Source organism: Tachyglossus aculeatus, chromosome X2, assembly GCF_015852505.1.
Source record: "Tachyglossus aculeatus isolate mTacAcu1 chromosome X2, mTacAcu1.pri, whole genome shotgun sequence".
Classification (NCBI taxonomy): Eukaryota; Metazoa; Chordata; class Mammalia; order Monotremata; family Tachyglossidae; genus Tachyglossus; species Tachyglossus aculeatus.
This window is the reverse complement of record NC_052100.1, coordinates 23538587-23559818: the sequence shown is the minus strand read 5'-3', so window position 1 is coordinate 23559818 and position 21232 is coordinate 23538587. Positions and strand designations below refer to the sequence as shown.

At 45.2% G+C, this 21232-nt stretch overlaps 2 protein-coding genes across 3 annotated transcripts in view; both read right to left on the bottom strand.

Annotated features, from left to right (window-relative positions):
• Window positions 1-3554: 3554 nt before the first annotated feature.
• LOC119949179 lies at window positions 3555-5011 on the bottom strand. The gene is made up of 3 exons (XM_038770722.1): window positions 4857-5011; window positions 4524-4710; window positions 3555-4289 (listed from the first exon to the last, which is right to left on the bottom strand). Exons 1-3 carry the CDS (start codon window positions 5009-5011, stop codon window positions 3606-3608), a joined length of 1026 nt encoding a protein of 341 aa, XP_038626650.1. The 3' UTR covers window positions 3555-3605.
• Window positions 5012-9567: 4556 nt separating this feature from the next.
• The window catches only part of LOC119949523 (desmoplakin), a 45663-nt gene continuing 33998 nt past the window's right edge, over window positions 9568-21232 (bottom strand). The window contains exons 18-24 of one of the 2 annotated variants that reach the window (XM_038771373.1): window positions 20851-21044; window positions 19457-19619; window positions 18985-19068; window positions 18461-18568; window positions 17520-17618; window positions 16286-16783; window positions 9568-13474 (exon numbers count right to left, since the gene is read on the bottom strand). In XM_038771373.1, the coding sequence (XP_038627301.1) occupies window positions 10256-13474; window positions 16286-16783; window positions 17520-17618; window positions 18461-18568; window positions 18985-19068; window positions 19457-19619; window positions 20851-21044 (4365 nt within the window). In that variant the 3' untranslated portion in view covers window positions 9568-10255. Of the gene's footprint in view, window positions 13475-14488; window positions 16784-17519; window positions 17619-18460; window positions 18569-18984; window positions 19069-19456; window positions 19620-20850; window positions 21045-21232 lie in introns of both variants that reach the window. The other variant, XM_038771372.1, reaches the window with a different exon arrangement.

Here is a 21232-nt window from a genome sequence, read left to right as displayed (position 1 = left end):
GCCCGGGGGCGGGGCCGGGGGTCATGGGACTGAGAGGAGCCTCGGAGAAGCCGCGCCGCCGTCCCAGCACTTCATTCATTCATCCATTCAAGCGTACTTATTCATAATAATAATAATAAAGCAATGGCATCTGTTAAGCCCTTACTATGTGCAAAGCACCGTTCTAAGCGCCGGGGAGCTTACGAGGTGATCAGGTTGTCCCACGTGGGGCTCATAGTCTTCATCCCCCTTTTACAGATGAGGGAACTGAGGCACAGGGAAGTTAAGTGACTTGACCAAAGTCACACAGCTGACAAGTGGCGGGGCCGGGATTTGACCTCTGACTCCAAAGCCCGTGCTCTTTCCATTGAGCCACGCTGCATTCATTCAATCATCCATTCAATCGTATTTAATAATAATAATAATGGCATCTGTTAAGCGCTTTCTATGTGCAAAGCACTGTTCTAAGCGCTGGGGGATACAAGGTGATCAGGTTGTCCCACGTGGGGCTCACAGTCTTCATCCCCATTTTACACATGAGAGAACTGAGGCACAGAGATGTTAAGTGGTGGAGTTGCCATTTGAACCCATGACCTCTGACTCCCAAACCTGGGCTCTTTCCACTGAGCCACGCTGCGCTTACGGTGTGCAGAGCACTGGACTAAGCGCTTGGGAAGCACAAATTGGCAATATATAGAGACGGTCCCTACCCAACAACTGGCTCACAGTAATAATAATAATAATGATGATTTTTAGACTGTGAGCCCACTGTTGGGTAGGGACTGTCTTTATATGTTGCCAAGTTGTACTTCCCAAGCGCTTAGTACAGTGCTCTGCACACAGTAAGCGCTCAATAAATACGATTGATTGATTATGACATTTGTTAAGCGCTTGCTATGTGCCAAGCCCTGTTCTAAGCACTGGAGTAGACACAACGCAATCAGGTTGCCACACGTGGGGCTCACAGTCTTTCATTCATTCAATCGTATTTTTTGAGGGCTTACTGTATGCACAGCACTGTACTGAGCGCTTGGAAAGTACAATTCGGCAACAGAGACCATCTCTGCCCACCCTGTCCCACGTGGGGCTCCCAGTCTCAATCCCCACTTGATAGATGAGGTAACTATCTAGAGAAGCAGCGTGGCTCAGTGGAAAGAGCACAGGCTTTGGAATCGGTCATAGGTTCAAATCCCGACTCTGCCAATTGTCAGCTGTGTGACTTTGGGCAAGTCACTTAACTTCTCAGTGCCTCAGTTACCCCATCTGTAAAATGGGGATTGACTGTGAGCCCCCCGTGGGACAACCTGATCACCTTGTATCCCCCCCAGCACTTAGAACAGTGCTTTGCACATAGTAAGCACTTAATAAATGTCATTATTATAATCAACTGAGGCACAGAGAAGTGAAGTGACTGGCCCACGGTCACACAGCAAAGTGGCAGGGTAGAATTAGAACCCAGGACCTTCTGACAACCAGGCCCGTGCTCTAGCTATCACACCATGCTGCTGCTCTATTATTTCTGACTCCCCTCCATTCAGGTGAGCATTGCTTTGGAACCAATGATAGGAGGGGGAAAGTGTGCTCTACCGCCTGTGGGACGTGGGTTTGAATTGTTTGGGCAGTAGTGGTTGTGTGGGATAGCGGCTCCCTCTACCCACCAAATCAGATTGTCATCAATTTTTTTTTTTTTTGGACAACAGTTTGACAGGTTTAATTTTCCTCACACACCCCCTTCAGCTGCTAATAAATAGTCTAAAACCAGCCGATGCTGTAAGATGGTCTCCCTGGTTTGAGTGGCTTGTTCTGCTAACAGACCAAGGGCTCTCGCCATTTGATTAGTAATAATTTCTAAAATCCCCTGGAGTCTAATTAGCCAGTTGAGCACAGCAATCGGAGTTCGGTACCCCCAACTCTCGTCCTGAGCCCATGTGGCCGGACCGTAGGTCCTTATTATTCTTTCCGGAGGCCACTGGCCTCCCCACCCGTTTGCGTTCCCAGTACTTGTTAACGAAGTAACGGGAGACCTCTTTTCTCTCCTATCTTTTAAATTATTGTCCTAAGTGATTTCCCTCCTGCCCCGGCTGGAGAAAGAATTTTGGTCTAATTAAGCCAATATAACAGCTACCTGACCAATCTGCGGGCAGGTGTGTATATGCAGTCAGGATGCAGATCCAAGAATGACCCTTATTGTTAATGACCCTTATAATTAATGAAGCTGTTCCCTCTCCTCTCCAAATAGTTGGGTCCTGCTGTAATTTGGCCTGGGGTAGTAGTTCTGCACGGTTTCGTCCCCTACGGGTCCTCCCAAGACACCACTGGTGGAATCATACTGGCATCTCCACAACTGTCGGGACTCTTTCCACTCACACTTGCCCACATGGTCCCACCAGGACTCGTCACATCTGCTCCTGAAGGAGAAGAAGTGTCCTGCCTAATGGAGTTACAATTCCTAAGGTACAGGTACATTAAAAATATACCCCCAACCACAAAAGGCAAACCAAACCGAGCTCCCAGAACCCACTGTCCCTACTGGAGGTAACCTTCAGGGGTCATAAAGTCCGCAGTCTCTGGGTCCTGATGATCAAGGCAGCCCCTGTTAAGAGGAAAATCGGGGTTACCAGTCCTTTCTTATTCCCAAGGGATCTCCGTCTCTCCGGGTCCTCTCCGGATGGTGGTCTTCATACGGTCAGGATCGCAGGAGGCAATTGTCCACTCTAAAGGTTGTTGAACAAGTCCCTTCACTCTGGTATGAGTCCAGCCTCTTTCTTTAGTCTGCACTGCCGTGTCTGCGGTGAGCAATATCTGGAACGGGCCTTCCCAGATCAGCATCAGTTTCTCCTCCTTCCACGCCTGAATGAGGATCCAATCGCCAGGCTGGAACTTATGTACAGGATATCCCATCGGAGGGGTTTGATCGATAATCCCCTTCCTCTGTAGGGAAAACAAATAGCTCGACAGAGACTGTACATATTCTTTCAGAAATCTATCTTTGGACAGTCTAGCTGGGTAGGGGCGACCATATAAGAGTTCATATGGGGATAATCCTATATCCCTGCGGGGTTTGGTCCTAATGCGGAGGAGAGCTAATAGTATGCATTTTGTCCAGGGGAGTCGTGTCTCTATCATCAACCTGGTGTGCTGTTTCTTGATTTCCCGATTCATCCTTTCCACCCTGCCCGAGGAGGGAGGGTGCCAGGGAGTATACAAATCCCAGAAAACTTCTAAGGCTTTCATCAAAGACTGGAGGGCCTGAGCAGTGGAATGGGTTCCTTGGTCTGAGTCAATTCTCTCTATCAATCCATATCGGGGAATGATTTGTTCCAAGAGGGCTTTACTCACCGCAGTAGCGGTGGCCTGAGCCAGGGGAAAGGCCTCCACCCAGGATGTGAGGTGATCCACTACCACCAATAGGTATTTCAGCCTACCCACAGGGGGCACCTCGGTGAAGTCCACTTGGATGCTCTGGAATGGTCGAATTCCTGGAGGCCAACCTCCCGAAGGGCGGCGTCGCTGGGTGTTCTTATTCGTCCTTCGACAAATAATGCAGCCATCGACTGCCGGGCGAGTGTATAAATACCAGGACAGGTGTACTTTACCAGTACCACATCGCACAGGTTCTGGACATCTCAATGGCTACCTTGGTGCAGGTGCTGTAATACCTGTCTTGTTGTGGCTTCATTAAGGACCTCCCTTCCATCTGGGAGAACCCACTTCCCCTGCTCATCCTTCTGGGCTCCCAAATCTTGGGCCCCCTTTGCCTCTTTCTCTGATAGGGATACAGGCTTCAAATTAGAAGGAAACGTAGGAATCAGGACCAATATAGGGTCAGTTATTCTTTGCCCGAGTTCTCCAGCCCTTCTTGCCTCCTTGTCGGCCAGACGGTTCCCTCTAGCCTCGAAAGAGCTTCCCTTTTGGTGGCCATTTACATGTACTACAGCCAGGGCTTTGGGTAGATGTAAATCCTTCAGTACCTGTTGTAATAGAGTGGTGTGGGCTGACTCTTTTTCCTGGCTATTGATCATGCCTCTTTCCTCCCAAATTTTTCCTAATACATGTATGACTCCCCAGGCATACTTGGAGTCTGTATAGATATTCCCTTCTCTGCCTTTCAGGAGTTTCAGGACCCGACTTAGTGCATATAATTCGCAGGTCTGAGCTGACCAAGGATTGGGAAGTTCACCCAGGTCTACCACAGCCGTTTTGTCTCCATCGATAATTGCATAGCCATTTCTCCGTTTCCCTTCCACCACTCGGGAAGAGCCATCTATAAACAAATTGACACTGTCAGGGATGGGAGACTCCTGTAGATCCTCTCAGGTTCTTGTCTGAAAATCAATCAGTTCCATGCAACTATGTCCCCCTTCCTTAAGCTCCACATCAGGCCCTCCCACCATGAATGTGGCTGGGTTCTGATTAGTGTCATGGGAGAGTATCAGGTCCTCTCTTTCGAGTAGAATGGCCTCGTATTTGAGGATCCTTGAATCTGTCAACCATCTCCCAGCCCTCTGATTTAGAATAGATCTGACTTGATGAGGAACACTGACAACCAGGCTGCCCCCAAATGTCAGTTTTCGGCTCTCTTCTACCATGATGGCCATGGCGGCCACAGCCTGCACACAGGTAGGCCACCCTTGAGCCACTGGATCTAAGATCTTGGAAAGAAAAGCCACCGGCCTCCACTGCCTCCCCCATTGTTGGGCTAACACTCCCAGAGCCACCCCTCTGTCCACACTAATGAATAAATGAAAAGGTTTCTCCAGCGAGGGTAATGCCAGCACCCGGAGTGACCTCAGGGTTTCTTTCAACCCGTTCTTCCTCTAACAAGTGTTGGTATAATGGTTTTGTCAGGGTTGCATAGGAATCAATCCACAACCTACCACCAGCCCACCAGCCCCAGGAATTTCCGCAATTCTCTCTTAGTCTTGGGGAGCTGAATCTGGAGTATTCCGGAAATTCGGGCTGGATCCAGTTTCTTGCTACCTTCGCTAATGAGGTGGCCTAAATATTTCACCTCTTTTCCCACAAATTGCATCTTTTTCTGGAAGACCCTCAGTCCCCGGTCCCCCAAGAAATTTAGAAGCTAGACAGAAGTTTTGCTCACATCCTCCCTCTTTGGTCCGGCTATCAGTGTCATCAATATATTGCAGAACCAGAATCTGAGGGCTGAAGGCCCTGCCTTCCTTCAAGTGAGATGGGGTACTGTTTTACTCTGACCAGAGTCCCCGGTTCCCATAGCTTAATTTTCAAGGGGGCGATATTCAATTTTCCCCGATTTTGAGATCCCGCCCAGACCCTTGGATCAATTCAGTTCTTATCTTCCTCTCGTAATAATAATACCCTTTGGGGAACAATCTGGGACCCCATCGGGACGAGCCGGATAGACATCCGGATGATCAAATCCCTTCCCAACAAGTTTACCCCGGCTTCGGGTGTGATCAGGAATTTTCCCCAGAAGTTTGACCTTAGGTATTCTAGTTCTAAGGTCTTTGTAACAGGGACAGGGAAGTTCTCCCCCTTTACCCCCGAGATCATAATGGTTTCCCCCCCCGATACTGGCCCCGATCGGCAGTTTGGTTAGTGACGATCGGGTAACGCCCGTATCTATCAAAAAGGTATAATCTTGTTTTTCTCTGCCCACCCTCAAATTTATCAAGGACTCAGGGTGGACTTGCTCTATGAACCTCTGACCTTCCTAACCTTTCTCCTTCACAAAGGAATTACTAAAATTCTCTCCTTTCCCTTCTCTTTCTTCACACACACTTACTCTAACCTTCATACACATACAATTTCCTTCAGAGGCAATCTCTCCACCCCTCATTCCTCACTTATGGGACACCTGCTTCTCAGGGTGTAGGTGCCTGAGCAGACAATTTCCTTCAACTGCAATTGCTTCACCTTCCCTTTTCTTTCTTCCCTTTTCCTTCATGTACATAAAACTCTTTTCTTTTTCCCGCTGAGGACACTCTCTTTTCATAGGTCCCTGCTGGCCACAGGCATAACAAATCATAATCAACTTTGCCGTTGTCTGCACGATTTGTATCATAATCTTTCTTTGCTTTTCCTGTTGTTTTAGAGTCTACAACATCACTTTGGCATGCCAGTTTTTCTCTTTCTTCGCCCCTCTATCTTTCTTCTCATCTATTTCCTTCACCACAAATTTAATTTCCTCCGCCACAACTTTACCCACCGATAGCCACCAGACTGCGGCATTCACACATTCCCCATCATTCCGGGGTTCCCTCATAATTACATAGATGTTCAATTCTTGGCAAACCCAGTCCTCGGAGGATCCGTACTTTGGCCAGAAGACGTTTCCTCCAAGGTGGGCACCAGCCCAAGTTAGGCAGTAATATTTAATTATTTAATAATAATTTTTATAATTAATTTCTTCTCTTTTCTCTTATACTTTGGAAGTTCATCGGACTGCCTTCCGGAATTTCCAGGAGGGACTTCCCACCACTCGCTTTTGACTGAGATTTCTCCCATTTCCCCACCTTTGTTTCCTCGAGTCAAACAGACACTCCCATCACTTTCTAATATCTAGAGAACGTTAACCATGCACAGATCACGGTACCAAGCGCTTACAAAAACACGTACAACGATAAACAGATAAACAGTGACCTCCCCCGTCCACAACAGGTTTACGACTTAGACTGGGGGGGAACAAATATCAATAGAATATATTCTATAATTTTTCCATATTTTGGAAGTTCATCCCAATACTCGAATCTGGGTACCTTTAATGGGGCCTATGCCACTTGACTCTCTGGGAAGCTGGGGCTCTTATCTCTCCTGTGCTCTTGCCTGGAGCCGTCGCTCAAACAGACTCAATCAGGACCGCCCCGGGTGGAGAAGGCTCTTTTCTCTCCTGTGCTCTTGGCCGGAGTCCAACTCCGGAGCCTCAACAGGACCGCCTCTCCACCCTGTCCGGTCACCCAGATCCCATCTGGGCCTGTGCACAGACTTACGTGACCAATCGTTCCCACGAGTGACCTTCGTCGAGCCCCCGTTGGCTGTTTCTGATCCCGGCTCTGGTCTCTCCTCGGTTCTTTTCTCGTCAGGGGAGAGCTCTTCCCAGGCCAGACCGAGGGCCACTGAAAATTTCAGCGGGACGTCCTGCCAGTCAGCCCAGGCCAAGGAAGGCTTTCCCCGTTCGGAGAGGATCCCGGACGAGCCCCCAAACTGTGTGGGATAGCGGCTCCCTCTACCCACCAAATCAGAGTCCAGGTCAGGATCAGAAAGAGTCTTTATTCTTTCTCATGAGAAAGGGCACTACCCCCGTCGCTCAAACAGCATCAGCCAGGGAGTGCGCTTGTTGATTGTACGAAGCTGATTTTTATAGCCCTAACGCATCCTCTTCCTCCCACCGACTATCCCCTTTCTCCATTGTCTGGATACTTAGGGCGTACAATTTAATCGCGGCAGCTAGCACCCAACACGCGCTCACGTACAAGGCTGACAGTGGCCTTGCGGTTTAACCTGCATCCTGTTTTTTTTGGTTAGCTGTGTCCTGTTTTTTTTGTAAACAGGTCCTGCAATGTGGCTGTTTTATTTTCCCTTTATCTCCTTCCGGTTTGTCGTATCTGGTGTAACCCGGCCTGGCCCGGGGAGATAGCTTCTGCCTTCCCTCCTGGGGTCTCATGAGGAAACTTCACTGGGTTCCATCCCTCACAGTGGTGATCGTCTGCATCGGGTCATCCCCACTCCCCCGTGGCAGCCCTAACCCCAGAGAATCCCATCGTTGGAAATCCCACAATGGCGTTTATGCCCTACCGATAACATAAAACCACTGGTTATTCCACCCAATATATGTTGGCTAAGAGACTGAGATGAGAGAACAATAGAGCTGCAAAATTTCCCCTGGTTTTACCGCAGCCAAATGATCAAAGCCGTTCCTGGGCAAGTGTTGTATCCAATTTTCTGTATAGCAACTACTTTTTAATATCCAATTATGTTATTAATAGTGATAGTAATGAGTTCATTGTTACTAAAGAGGTAAGAGCATGGTAAAAGAGAGCTTTTTTTCCCTTTAAGGTTAAACATCAAAGATGAGAATTTTTAAATGTTCTTGCTGTTTGGTTTTTGAGCTCTCAAACAGCTTGGCTCCTCATTTCTCCTCCTTTATTATAGATTAGTTTACTTAAATGCATCCTTTTTCTGCCTTCACCAGATTGCCTGATGCAGTGGTATTGTTTTTTGTACACAGAGCTATTTTTGACTTTCCTTGGTTTCTCTTGTTAGGAGAGATTTCTGTAGATGGGGGGGCCCATGGGACAGGCACAGAGCTGGGATTAGGGGGTAGGAGGTTGGCAACCACTTCGGGGGTCAAGATCAGAGGGAGCAGTGGAAGGGTGAGAGCACTGGGGGTTGGAAAGGCAAGTCAAAAGTGCCCTGGGAAAACCCCCTATGTTCAGGAATTCATTGGATTACACCGCGTGCACTTCGCAACATAATGATGTAATGTGGAATGTTGCTTGTGGGCAAAGCAAAACGTCACAGCATCGAAGAGAGGGAAACAGCAAGTTTTTCCCAGCCCCAAGGCAACCAACTGCCTGAAGCCAGTCTTGAGCAGAGTTGTGCCCAATTCTCAATAGAGCAAAGAGTAATGTTATAGATAGTAAGTGTAGGTGATGAGATAGTAGACAGAGAAGGGAATCATTGTTAAAAGGGCAATATTTCCATGTAGTAAAAGAGCATTTCTTTTTTGTGCACTTGTTTTTATTATGCTCCAGTATTGTTTGCAAACTACTCCATGCCTTAGTAGGTTTCAAAATTATTTGGTTCCTTATTTTTCATTCATTCAATCGTATTTATTGAGCGCTTACTGTATGAAGAGCACTGTACTAAGTGCTTGGGAAGTTGGCAACATATAGAGATGGTCCCTACCCAACAGTGGGCTTCAAAGCACTTGTATTAACTAGGTCAATATGAATGTTCTGAGAAACGTGTTAACGTGAGTTAAGTAATTGCTCAGCACTTCCTGCTTGAGAGTTCCATTTAAGCATATGGTATTATTGGTCAATAACCCACTAATCAAAACAAAATGAGCAAGCAGTGAAAATGGCATGAAAATCTGTCCAAATCTCAATGTTAGTTTTCTAGGGACATCGGATGAAAATCCAACTCTAATTTTATGGTCTTTTAACTGATGAGTTGGTCGCCACCATATTATCTTTCAAAAATTAACCCAGGCATTGATGATCACTATTCTGAGACAAACTCTTTTCTAAATGGAGTCTCAGGTCCCTGGCCATTCACTTCCATGGGCTCAATGCCCACAGCAATATTCTTATTGCCATATGGCAGAGGTAGCAGCTTGGGAAGGAGTTTTTAGCTGTCTGGGGTGTATATGGGTTTGGGAGGGGTTGAGGTGACAGCGAGGTATAGGAAAAGTGGCAAAACTTGGTGTCGCCACAAAAGAACAGCTGCCCCTGCTATGGAAAGACCCCGGAGCAAATGCCCATCCCGATGGGCCCAGGGGACACCAGACCGAGTTTCCTATGCATGGAGGTTTAGACATGTAGCCAGCAAACCCAAAGCTACTGCTACTTTCATAAATGTGTCAGCTCTGAAATCAAAACACAACGACTATTAAAAGTCTAAAAGTTTATTGCCACAATAGCAAACACAGACCCCTTTTGAAGATTACATGGAAAAGGAACAAGCAAAATAAACAGAAGACTTTGGCCAGTGACAAAAAAGCGAAGGCTATCAGTACCACCCACTTATTGCCGAGTTATAACTGACTTAAGTACATATGGAAGAAAATGAAGGGTTTCCTTTTAGGTTTATCCGATATTCAAAAATTAAAAACAAAAAGATACTCAAGCTTCCCGCCCCCCCCCAATACAATAAAGAAAAAAATTAGGATTGACTAGGACTTTAAAATTTTTAATTAGCTCCTTAGTTACCTGCCCCCTCCCAGGCAGCTCTGTGTGATAGCTGCAAAAAAGAAAATTCAGAATTAATCAAAAATCCAAATATTAAACAAAAGAAAAAAAACTTAAAAATCACAATTTGTGCTTTTTCTTACAATTGATTAACTCTACCTATACAGTTCCCCCTCAAGCTCCTAGGATTTGGATAAACAGCCAGAAAAGCATTTACTATTTGATTCTGAGCATGGCTTTTGTTTTCCAGTAAGCCATCACCCCAAAGCAAGTTACAGTATTGCCACCACAAACGTTAGGTTTTTATTTCTCTCTTTTTATTTAATAAAAGTGGAGCGATTCATCTAAGTAAAGATAGGTTTCAGAGACCGTTGCCCCGCTGAGGACTAATGGCCGATAGAGCTGCTGCTAAAGGATGAGTAGGAATAACAATATGAAGAATTTCCAGACGCATCAAAACTTCCCCTCCTGGATCCGCTGCGGGAACCGGAGCGCGAACCAGAACGCGAGCCGGAGCGCGAGCCTGGAGCCGAAGAGACGTTATAGGGGCTGGGCAAGCCCTTGGAGGAAATGGACGCTGCTTCCAGCAGGCGCAGCCCGGTGATGTCCTCCACCATGGACCGGTTCATGGCATCTTTGTAGGATATTTTCAGTTTGGTTTTAGGGCAGGTGAGAATTTTAGCGTAGTTGCTTGTGTCTTGCAGTTTCTGAGCCGCCCGGCCATCGATCAAGCCTTTTCGGATGGCCTCTTCGGTGCTTATTCTTCCATTCATCTCCGGATCGACGAGGCCTCCGGTAACGTACTGAAATTCCAGGAAGCGCTGACCTGCTTCATAGGGCAGCCATTTTTCTTTCACCGCCTCTGCTGCTGACATCTTCTTTTTGCCCTTCACCCCCTCGAAACCGACGAAAGCTTTCTGGGCCGGCTTCAGCCTGGTGGCCATGTCTTGGTCTACGAGGCCTTGGGAGACCGCATCTTGGAGAGAGAGCTTCTGACCCGTGGTGGGACTGATGATGCCTCCGGTGCAGGCCTGAGCTTCTAGAAGCCTCTGACCGGTGATGCTGTCAACGATGCCCCGCTGGATGCCTTCCGAAATGGAAATCTTCTCCAGGTTTTCGGTGTCAAAGATGGCTGCAATGGGACTGAGTTCTTCCAGAGGGTCAGATAAAGAGGTGCTTCTGATGGTTAAATTCCGGATGCTAGATATGCTGGAGGACTTGCTGACCGACTCATGCCGAGAGCTGCTGAAAACTTCATCTCCGCCCCCACCACCCCCAACCCCGCCCCCATTCTTGATAGAAATCATATCGGCGAACTGAGTGAGGCTGAGGCTGCCGGAACGGTACTGCTCAAAAAATTTTCTGTCCACAAGCCCTCTGTCAATAGCCTCTTGGATATCATACTGGTTGCCTGTTTTTCTGTCGACCAAGACCACCCTCGTAGAGCCATCCGATCCAGTAATGGTTATTTCCTCCCACTCGCACTCCTGCTCGCAGAGCTCCACGAAAGTCTCGTAATCGATGAGGCCCTTCTTGTAGGCCTCCTGCACGGACATCTCTTTGTTGGTTTCGGGATCCACAATCACGACTCGGCGCTTCCTGAGTGTGTTCTTCTGGGACGTCTGGACCTGCTTCTTCTTCTCCTTCAGGGGCAGAAGGCAGAGGCCTGTATGCTCATCCTTCATGCACCTTTCTTTCAGCTGCAGATAGGTGAGATTTTCTTCAGTGTTGGGGTCAAAGAATCCCTTGGTGTCATCGCTAGGGTCCAAGAGGATTTCATTCAGTTCCTCGTTGAAGTAGCCACGTTTATAGGCCATTTCAACTGGCAGGCGGTGGCTTTCCTTTGGATCGATGATCCCGCCTGTGGCGATCTGCGCCTCCAGGAGGCGAATGCCATGGCCCTTTTCGATGAGCTCTTTGTTCATTGCCTGAAACAGGGAGATGATGGTTCCGGTTTCCGGGTCTTTATACCCCGTGACGGCCCGTTCAGCCGACAAAAGTTTCTCCTTGAACTCTATGCCCACGAGACCTCTTTTGTAGGCTTCTTCCACAGGGAGCCTCTGATTCCCAACCGGATCCACGATGAAGCCAGTAGCCGCTTGGGCCTCCAGGAGTTCGAGAGCCGTGCCGGGCCTCACCAGCCCAATCTTCATGGCCTCGTAAATGCCGAGCTTCTGTTTTGTGGTTTCGTTGTAAATGCCAGCTATGCAGCTGGAGCCCTGGAGGAAATCTTTTATCCTCTCGCCAACCTCATCAAAAGAAATCTGGCCGGATTCCAGTTCGTTCACGGTGGAGGGCCTCAGGATCCCGGAGTTCACCAGCTCTGTCACCGTGACAGGCTGCCGGATGCCCTGGAACGACATGCTTCTCTTCTGCACGGTCAGCAGGAGCAGGCCAGTGTGGGGTTCGATTCTACACCTCTCCCGCAGCTGCATATAACTGACCTTCTTTTTGGTGATGGGGTCGATAAAGTTCTTCTGGCTGTCTCGGGGATCATTCAGGGACCTATACAGATCTCTGTCAATCAGCCCTCGAGCCAAGGCAATGTCTTTCGGCAGGAAGACACTGTTAACAGGATCGACAACCCCTCCAGAAGCAATCTGGGCCTCCAACAGTCGTAATCCCGTTTCCTTGTCGATCAGGTTTTTCTTAATAGCTTCGGACACGGGGACCGTCTTGCCCGAAAAGGGATCTTTGAAGCCGGTGACAGCCTTCTCGGCGGTGTAGATCTGCTGCCGGTCATCAAAGTCGATGAGGTCCCGGGCGATAGCATTATCGACGGTCAGTTTCTCATTCCTGTGGGGGTCAATCACCCCTCCTGTGGCCGCTTGAGCCTCCAGGAGCATGACCGTGGACTCTGGGGAGATCAGTTTCTTCCGCTTGGCCTCCACCAGAGAGTACTTATCTTTGGGTGAAGCTGAGGCCCCAGCAATGGCACCTGCACCCCGGAGAAAAGGTTCAATGTCAGAAGCAACTTCTTCCACCGACTTTTTCCCCTTGAGCAATTTGTCTAAGGTGGTCTTATCAATCAGCTGACATTCGTAGAGCTGCATCGCGGTCACTTTCTTGCGCAGCCCATCGAACATGAGTTTGGATGGGTCAATGGCCCACTCATCCTCGGTCTGAGTCTCCCGGTGAGATCCGTACGGGCGCTGTTTCAGTTTCTCGATTTCCCTCTGCAATCTGGACCGCTCGGCGTCCATCTGCGATTGGGTTTCTCGGCTGGAATCCTCCATCTTGCGCCGGCACCTGTCCTCAATCCTCTTGATCTCTGCTTGAAGCCTCTCGATCTCGCTCCTCAGGCAGTTCTTCTCCCTCTCGCTCTTTTCCCTCTCCGATTCAATCTTCCTGATGGCCTCCTCCTTGCGGGAATACTGACTTTTCCACTGGTTTAAGTCATTCTGAATTTGCTGCTTCTCACACTCTAGGCGCTGTTTCACCCGGCTCTCTGATTCTAATGTTGCTTTGGCTCGGTTTAATTCATCTTCTAATCTTTGCAGCCTTGCCTTGTCTTGTTCTAGGACTTTTATTTTCACCAGCAAGCTCTCTCTTTCTTGCACCACCTGAGTACACTGACTCTTGGATTCTTGAATCCTGTTGGAGGCCTAAAGTGAGAAAAAGAGAAAAACATGAAAGTATAGTGTCTCTATTACCAATTCCGTCTACCCGTCTCACAGGTTAAACTTTCTCCTATTTGAAAGGGCTTTACATTTGCACACCAGATTGATTTGACCACACTGTCGTTCTAAAATTTTTGGAAAAAGTTAATCCAGACTACCCTGTCTTATACTCACTTTTTTATTCCTCTCCCAGAGCAAATTGGGGGTGCTGCAACCCAGTCTAACTGCCTTGCATTTTGCAGTGATTCTGGTGTACGGATATTTTGATTTTGTTACTGGTTATCAGACCTGTCACAAGTTAACTAATTGTTAAGTATGGTAGTAGAGATACATATCTTTGTACATATATACCCCCACATGCCCACACAAATATTGTCTATATCAGAAGTTAAAAAGGGAAAGTCAAAGAGTTGAAAACAGATTTATAATTCAAAAATAATTACAAATTTAAAAAATTAAAATAAAAATAATTTTTAAAAGCTTAGGTATAGTCATTAAAAGAAAGCAGAACTGATTGGGGAAGGAAAATCATTTAAGCAGGAGAGAAAAGATTTAAACAGTATGGAAAACAGCTTGGTTGAGCCTATGAATTTTATATAAAAATTTATCTTTACACATGTGCTAGATCTTTCTCTTTACAGTAGATTTTCAAGGCAGGTTTGCTAGAAAATAGACAGAACAGCTGCAGACCTGCAATCAGTACATATTCTTAAATGTTCTAAGTGTTAAAAGACTCACAAAGAACCACATGCAAGTATGACACAATAATTGATTTGAGGTCATGTGTTAGTACGGAAAAGCAAAAAAAAAAGTCAAGAATTCTCTTACGGGCTTTTTGGATAACATTTTAATAAATACCCAGTGAAGAAAAAAAATAGATGAGTAAATGAGAGTGAATTTAAGGAGTGAATTTAAGAAGCACAAAGTTGATTTGTTAGAAGTCCAGATAAGTGAATTATCTGAGAGAGAGTAAAGCTGTGATCAAATATTTGTGAATACCTCTAAAGCCTGCTTTTGGAATTTTTCAATTTCCTGTCTCAAATTTTCCCTTTCTCTCTGTAAATCATTTATCAGCCCCTGAAGCTCCAAGGTTCGGTTGTTGCTGGTCTGTAGTTGGCTCCTGAGTTCAGAAATGGTGACATTTTTATCATTATCGGCTTCACGTCTGCTCCTCCTCAGGTCATCATATTCCAATCTCAAGTTCCGCAGCTCTTCCTCCAGCATCAAGTGCTCTTTGGTCAGATTCTCTGTCAGGGACTGTAACCGCTCGATCTCTATTTTACTTTCATTCAGGCTTTTGCTTTTGTCCTCAATCGCTTTCTGGAAGTGCTCATTTCTCAGGTGAGCCTGTTTAACATTTTCTTGCTCCTGGAGCAACTGGCGCCGGAGGACTTCGACCTCAGCCGCCAGCTTCCTCAACTCCTCCTGAGTTCTCTGCTTCTCCCTCACGTGACCATCCAGAATGTCCCTGTGCTGTCGAAGATCGTCTTCGCTCTTTTTCTTCATGATGGAAGCCTGCTCTAGCTGCTGGGTGAGATTTGTGATTTTGATGGCTTGCTCTTTTAAAGACCTCCTCATGCCCTCCAGTTCTTCTTCAAGCTTTTTCCTTCTGGAGGATTCATCTGACGCTGTTTTCTTCAGTCTGTTCAATTCCTCTTCCACTTTCTGCTTTTGGAACTGCAGGTCTTTCAGAGAGGCCTGGAATTTGGCAATATCCTGGTCCTTCCCTACTCTCTCCTGGGAAAGTCTTTCATAGTCAATTTTTAATCGGGTCATCTCTTGCTCCTGAATCCTCAGTTTTGTTATTGTTTCTGTTGCGCTGCTGTTTGCTTTCTGCAGATCAAACTGAGCCCTCTGTAATTTGGCATTTTCATCCTCCAGGGCTTTCCTTTGACTTGTTTCTGTCTCTATCAGCTTTTTTAACCTCTCGAGCTCTTTGTTTTTGTCCTGAATTGTCTTGGCAGCATCGTCCAGGGACTGCTTGTAGCGCATGCTCTCCTCAGAGCGCATCTGCGTAACCTGTTTCAGCTCTATCTCCAACTGTACTTTCTTCTGCGAGATCTCCAAGCCACTTGCTTTCTGCTGCTGAGCCGTTTCTTCTACTCTCCTCAGGTTTTCTGTGGCTTGAGCCAAAGTGTTCTTCAGTCTCTTTACTTCTTCAGACAAACTCCTGTTTTCTCTGGTAAGATTGTCCAGCTGGGCTCGGTAGGCACAGGTATCTTCTTCCTTTTGCATAGTAAGCTGGTGGATTGTCGTCTTGGTGATGTTGATTTCTGTCTCAAACTGGTTCTTTAAACTGATAATTTCCTCATCGTAACAGTTTCTTACCTTAGCCAGTTCATTTTCATAGTCCCAACGGCGTTTAGCCTCCTCCTGAAACTCAACTTTTAATCTCTCAATCTCTTTATTTTTATCCTGAATGGTTTTTGCAGCCTCCTCAAGGGACTGCTTGTGCCTCATGTTGTCCTCGGAGCGCTGCTGAATGACTTGCTTCAGTTCGATTTCCAGCTGTTGCTTCTTCTGCATGAACTCAGACCCACAGGCTTTTTGCTGCATAGCATTTTCTTCAGCCCTCCTTCGTTGCTCTGTTGCTTGCAAAATGCTATCGTTCAGCCTGACAATTTCATCTTTGAGATCACGGTTTTCCCTTGAGAGCCTGTCCAGCTGGGTTCTTAGGCCTTTGGCATCCTCCTCCTTTTGCATGGATATCTCCTTGATTGTGGTCTTCGTTATGTTAATTTCTGTTTCATACTTGTTCCTTAAATTACTCATCTCCTCATTATACTGGTTTCTTACCTTTGCCAGCTCATTTTCATATTCCCTCTTCCGGACGCCCTCCTCCTGCAGAAGAACCCTTAACCTTTCTATCTCGTACTCCTTCTCCTTAATGGTTTTCTCAGATTCTAATTTCTGCCAGCCGAGGTTTTCTTTTTCGCACTGCCTGGCTTTCTGCAACTGGTCATAGTCGTTCTTCTGTTGGTCAAATCTATCTTCCACAGTCTTTCTTTTCCTCTTTTCATCTTCAATCTCATAAGTGAGCCTTGTTATCTTGTCATTGAGATCTTTTATTTGGCCATAGCATTTGTCCAGGTTTTGCTTAGCAGATTTGCCATCCAGCTCAGCTTGTCTCTTCAGCTCTTCCAGGCTCACAAGTTTGGCTTTGAACTGGGAACATTCCACCTGGTACTTCTGCAGATTTTGATCCAGGAACTTATTCTTGTTGCAGTTTTCAGAATTGGCATCTCTGGCAAGTCTGAGCTCCTCTTCTAAGACTTCAATTTTGGTGTTTTTCAGCTGAGGGATTGAAATGAGAAAACATGTTCTGAGAATTTACGGGGCTATTCATGAGGCATTTAGGATCACAGATTACCCTTTGACTCCCTCCCACTTCAGGATGTCTTTCCGAGCTCTACCTTAAAAAAAATGATGGCGAGACTGAGAACTGGAAAGACTCCTGACTTCCAGCATCCTGTCAAATTTGAGTTCTGCCCATACAACTAAACCCAATCATAATGTTATGGGACAAGAGATGACTGAAAAATTGTTCTTCGTTTCCTCTCAGGCACAAAAGGAAACTGGATTTACTTATTTTTGCTGGACAAAGATAAGCTCGTTATGTAAGATCATAAACTCACTATGGGCAGGAACGTGTCTGCTAATTCTGCTGAGTTGTACTTTCCCAAGCACTTATTACTGTGTTCTACTCATAATAAGTGCTCAATAAACACTATAGATTGATTGATAAATCAAAACTCTAAAGCTAGAGAGAAGCAAATTAAACATCTCAACATCAACAATTTCTAATTCTTCCACCCAAAAGATTTAGGCCTTAAAAGAGAGTAGAATAATGTTCCTTGAAAAAAATGACCAAAGGTTTAAAAAAAAAAAAAAAAAAACAGAACAAAAAACGATCAGCCTTGTTTTCTAGTGTTTCCTGGTATTTTACAGGTCAGTGAATTTAAAAGATTTGAAGAAAAATGATTTATTTTTTGACCTTGAAAGTATTTAAAAAATAAACAAAATAGATTACCTTTAGATCTTCCATACTCTTCAATATCTCACTCAAGAACCGGTAATAATCTCCAGATCTTGTGAGTAGTTCTATGTAGCGGGCGTGAATTTCTGCAGCCTTGAAAATTGGAAGGAAAAAGGACATATTTTTGAGAATACCTTTTTAAAGTAATTATAATAGCAGAGATCTGATTATTATGAATCTACCCCTATATTTAGCACATAGTAAGTGCTTAGTAACATAACAGTAATAATATTAATGGAGATAATTTTTTTCTTAATGTAGAAAGACACCTCAGTTTTTAATTTGGAGACTGGAAGGAAATCCTGCTTTATAGAGTCAAAGACACCTGAAAGGAACCTACAGAAGGTCCATCAATCCATGTGGGTAGAATTTACCTCAATCGTCCCTGACAACTGTTTTTTTTGTTTTTTGTTAGATCGCCTTGTAGAGCAGCATTGCCTTGTGGAAAGATTACAGGCTTGGGAGTCGGAGAACCTGACTTCTAATCCTGGCTCTGCCATCTGCCTTCTCTGTGACCTTGGGCAGATCACTTTGCTTCTCTATGCCTCAGTTTCCCCATCTGTAAAATGAGAATTAAATTCTCCTTCGCCCTTCCCCTCTGTGAGCTCTTTATGAGACAAGGACTGTTATCTGACTGGATAATCTTCTATTGACCCCAGCATTTACTACAATATATAGTAAGTGCTGAACAAACACAATAATATGATCATTAATTCTACAACGTCCTTAGGTAAGTTTTAGAGCTTTACTCAATATCAACTTTTTCCCTCTATCTAACAAGTCCCTCCTGCCATAATTTAAGACCAAATCCTTCATTGGTTCCAATAATGTAAATGGCATATTTAAATTGAGCCTGATCCTAATTGAAATGCATTTCAAAATAAAAGGACGTCTTTTCAAGAATTATTAAATTGCATCAAATGCGGATGACATACCTCTTGCAGAATAACACCTGAAGGGGACTGAACCATAGTCCTCTTGATGGGTATGTTGAGAAGAGTTTCCAGTCCTGAGGTGTATGAGGCAAGCTGAAGTTCATAATCCTGTAAAATGATGGAAAAAAATTCTAAGAGGTCTAAAAGAAACCATTTCAGCTTAAATTTGCAGGACTTGGAAAAAAATTAACATTCTCATCAGTTTGTGCAAAAAAAAAAAAAGGTTACATGCTATCCCAAGTGTACAAGAAATGAAGCTGCAATGTGTGCTGAATGATGCATCTTTACGTGCTGACACTAGCAACATCTACACATTCATTTGTACATAAAGCAAAAACAAACGCATGCCCACGGAAACTGCCAGTACGTAATGTGGGTAGAAACATTTACCACAGATCCACTACTTTCCTCGATCTGGGAAGGATAATGCCTATTCAGTATGTTCAAAAAAATAAAAAAAGGTACAACCTCTTAAAGTGTAACGTCTGAAGACGTTACTGGAATAATGATTGAATCAAACATACCTTGATAGAATTTGCACACAATTCTGCCACCTTCTGTACTTCTTCTGATTTGTCTCGTTTACCAGATATTTCACTGTGCAAGTTCTAGTCGAAAGAAAATAAGTGTTCACAATGATTTGGAAAAGAATCGATCAATCAGCCCCTCCACCATGTCTTGGACTAGCAATCCAGGGAGTTATTCTGAAGTCAGCCAAGTTTTCCATTTTATTTACTTTTCTGTGCATAGACATTTCAGAACAGCAATAGGAGAATGGCACAGACTGTACTTTGGGATGACTGCACTTTTGTAGAGATTTACGGCAACTGTCTAAACCAGGGGACATCCTTTAATCCCCATCAAGGCGGCGTGATGGTTGAAATATTGGGTATTTTAAACCTCAACAATCCTTATGGGCAACAAGAGATCTAAACACCCTAATTCCTTCTAGAACATCTGATCAGTTGAATTTTATTTTGGCCTGAAAACCCTTACCTTCTGTTCATTCAGAAATCTCATGACTGTATTGGAGTCTCCAAATTTCATGGATTCAATGGCATCCTGGCGACGCTTGGCATCATAGATCCACTTGCAGAAGGCCTGGTAGTTATCTCGGTAATTTCTCAGTTGTTTGATTTGTTTCTCCAAGTCCCATAATCTAATCAGAACAGACATGTTTCAATTGTTCAAATATTCCTATCAAAATGGCCTACAAAATAGGGCTCAAGTAGGAGATGAGATGGTTTGGGAACTACAGGAGGAGGTTTCATAAATAATAATTCAGTGGTATTTATTGAATATTTACCGTGTGCCCAACTCTGGATTAAGCACTTGGGAGAGTACAACAACAGAGTTAGTAGACGCTCTTCCTGCTCCCAAGCCTTTGAGAAAGCCAATCCAAAGTTTCTGTTAATAATTCCATCACTGAGAATGAGACTTTAAAGGGCTCCAAACTCTCCATTTATCCTCCTGTAATGTAGGGGCCTGCATGGGCTGGGGCATGGCTTTGAACTGGTCTGAAAACCAGAGTATGGGATGAATCGGAAGCAGTTACGGCTCACTTGTGGTGTAGAGCTTCTACACCTGCTCAGGTCAGTCATACTAGGCATACTGGAACATGTAGTAGGAGAATCTCTGGCCATGCATCGTGGCCCCTCTTGGTCTGAAACCTCTGTCCCATGGGAAGGGTGGGACAGCAAGGTTTGAGAAGCAACTGAACTAGGACTTTACTGAGTTTGACTTTTGGCTTTGTGGAGCATTTACAGAAATTAGGCAAGCAGTGTGGCCTAGTGGATAGAGCATGACCCTGGGAGTCAGAAAGATCTGGGTTCTAATCCTGGCTCCGCTACTTATCTGCAGTGTGGCCTTGGGCAAGTCACTTGTCTGTGCCTCAGTTACCTTATCTTTAAAATGGGGATCAAGACTGTGAGCTCTATGTGGGATAGGGACTGTGTCCAACCCAATTATCTTATACCTACCCCAGTGCTTAGAACAGTTCCTGGCACATAGTAAGTGCTTAACAAATACCACAATTATTATTATCATCATTATTAAGTGAACTAACTGGTCCCCTGAGGGCCAAAAAGAATACTGGGACTATACCTCCCTAAGCCCCAATTTACTATTAGAAAGGGACTTAGGGATTAAGGTGTCTGTGTCCTGCAATGTTCCTGTTCAGTTAGAACTAACCTCACATAATGGGTGGCTTCCCTAACAGCCATTATCCCAAAATCCCAAACTGGCTACAGTATTGCATCCATCAGCTAGTTCATCTTACACAATGGTCTTCTTGTAAGAGAATTCATCCTTAAGTCTATTTCTCATAACATATCTCAGAAGCAGTCAAGTGAGCAAGAGTATTAGTATTTAATGAGGAATCTCGGACAAACCTATAATCAATTTGCTTATCGATTCTTTGCCAACGGTCTGAGAGCTGAGTGACTTTTTCTGTAAACTTTCCAAGATCTAAGTCATAGAGCGGGTACTGCTGGGAAATCTGGGCATCAATCTGCAGTGCTTTCTGCAATTCGGTCTTCATAGTGGCCAACAATGACTTCTTCAGGTTCAGGTCAGTCTTCATTTTCTGGAATTGAGCATACACAATTAAAATGAATTTTTCCTTTTACCCAGAGCTGTTCCACAAAAATTAGAAGACAACCTTTGAAAGAAAAAGTTTCATTCTAGTCACAACAGTGCACCAGAGGGATCTGATTAAGAACAACTACAAATATCCAACATAAAGCCAGAGCCACATCACGTTTCTCAATTTAT

Bases quoted from the DNA above. Each gene is read 5' to 3' on its own strand.
- LOC119949179 (XM_038770722.1), bottom strand. From the start codon at position 5,011: ATGCAATTTGTGGGAAAAGAGGTGAAATATTTAGGCCACCTCATTAGC. The intron at 4,711-4,856 runs GTAGGTTGTGGA...TTTATTCATTAG, and splicing joins CTGGGGCTGGTGGGCTGGTG to TGTGGACAGAGGGGTGGCTC. The intron at 4,290-4,523 runs GTCAGTGTTCCT...AGAACCTGAGAG, and splicing joins CATTTGGGGGCAGCCTGGTT to GATCTACAGGAGTCTCCCAT.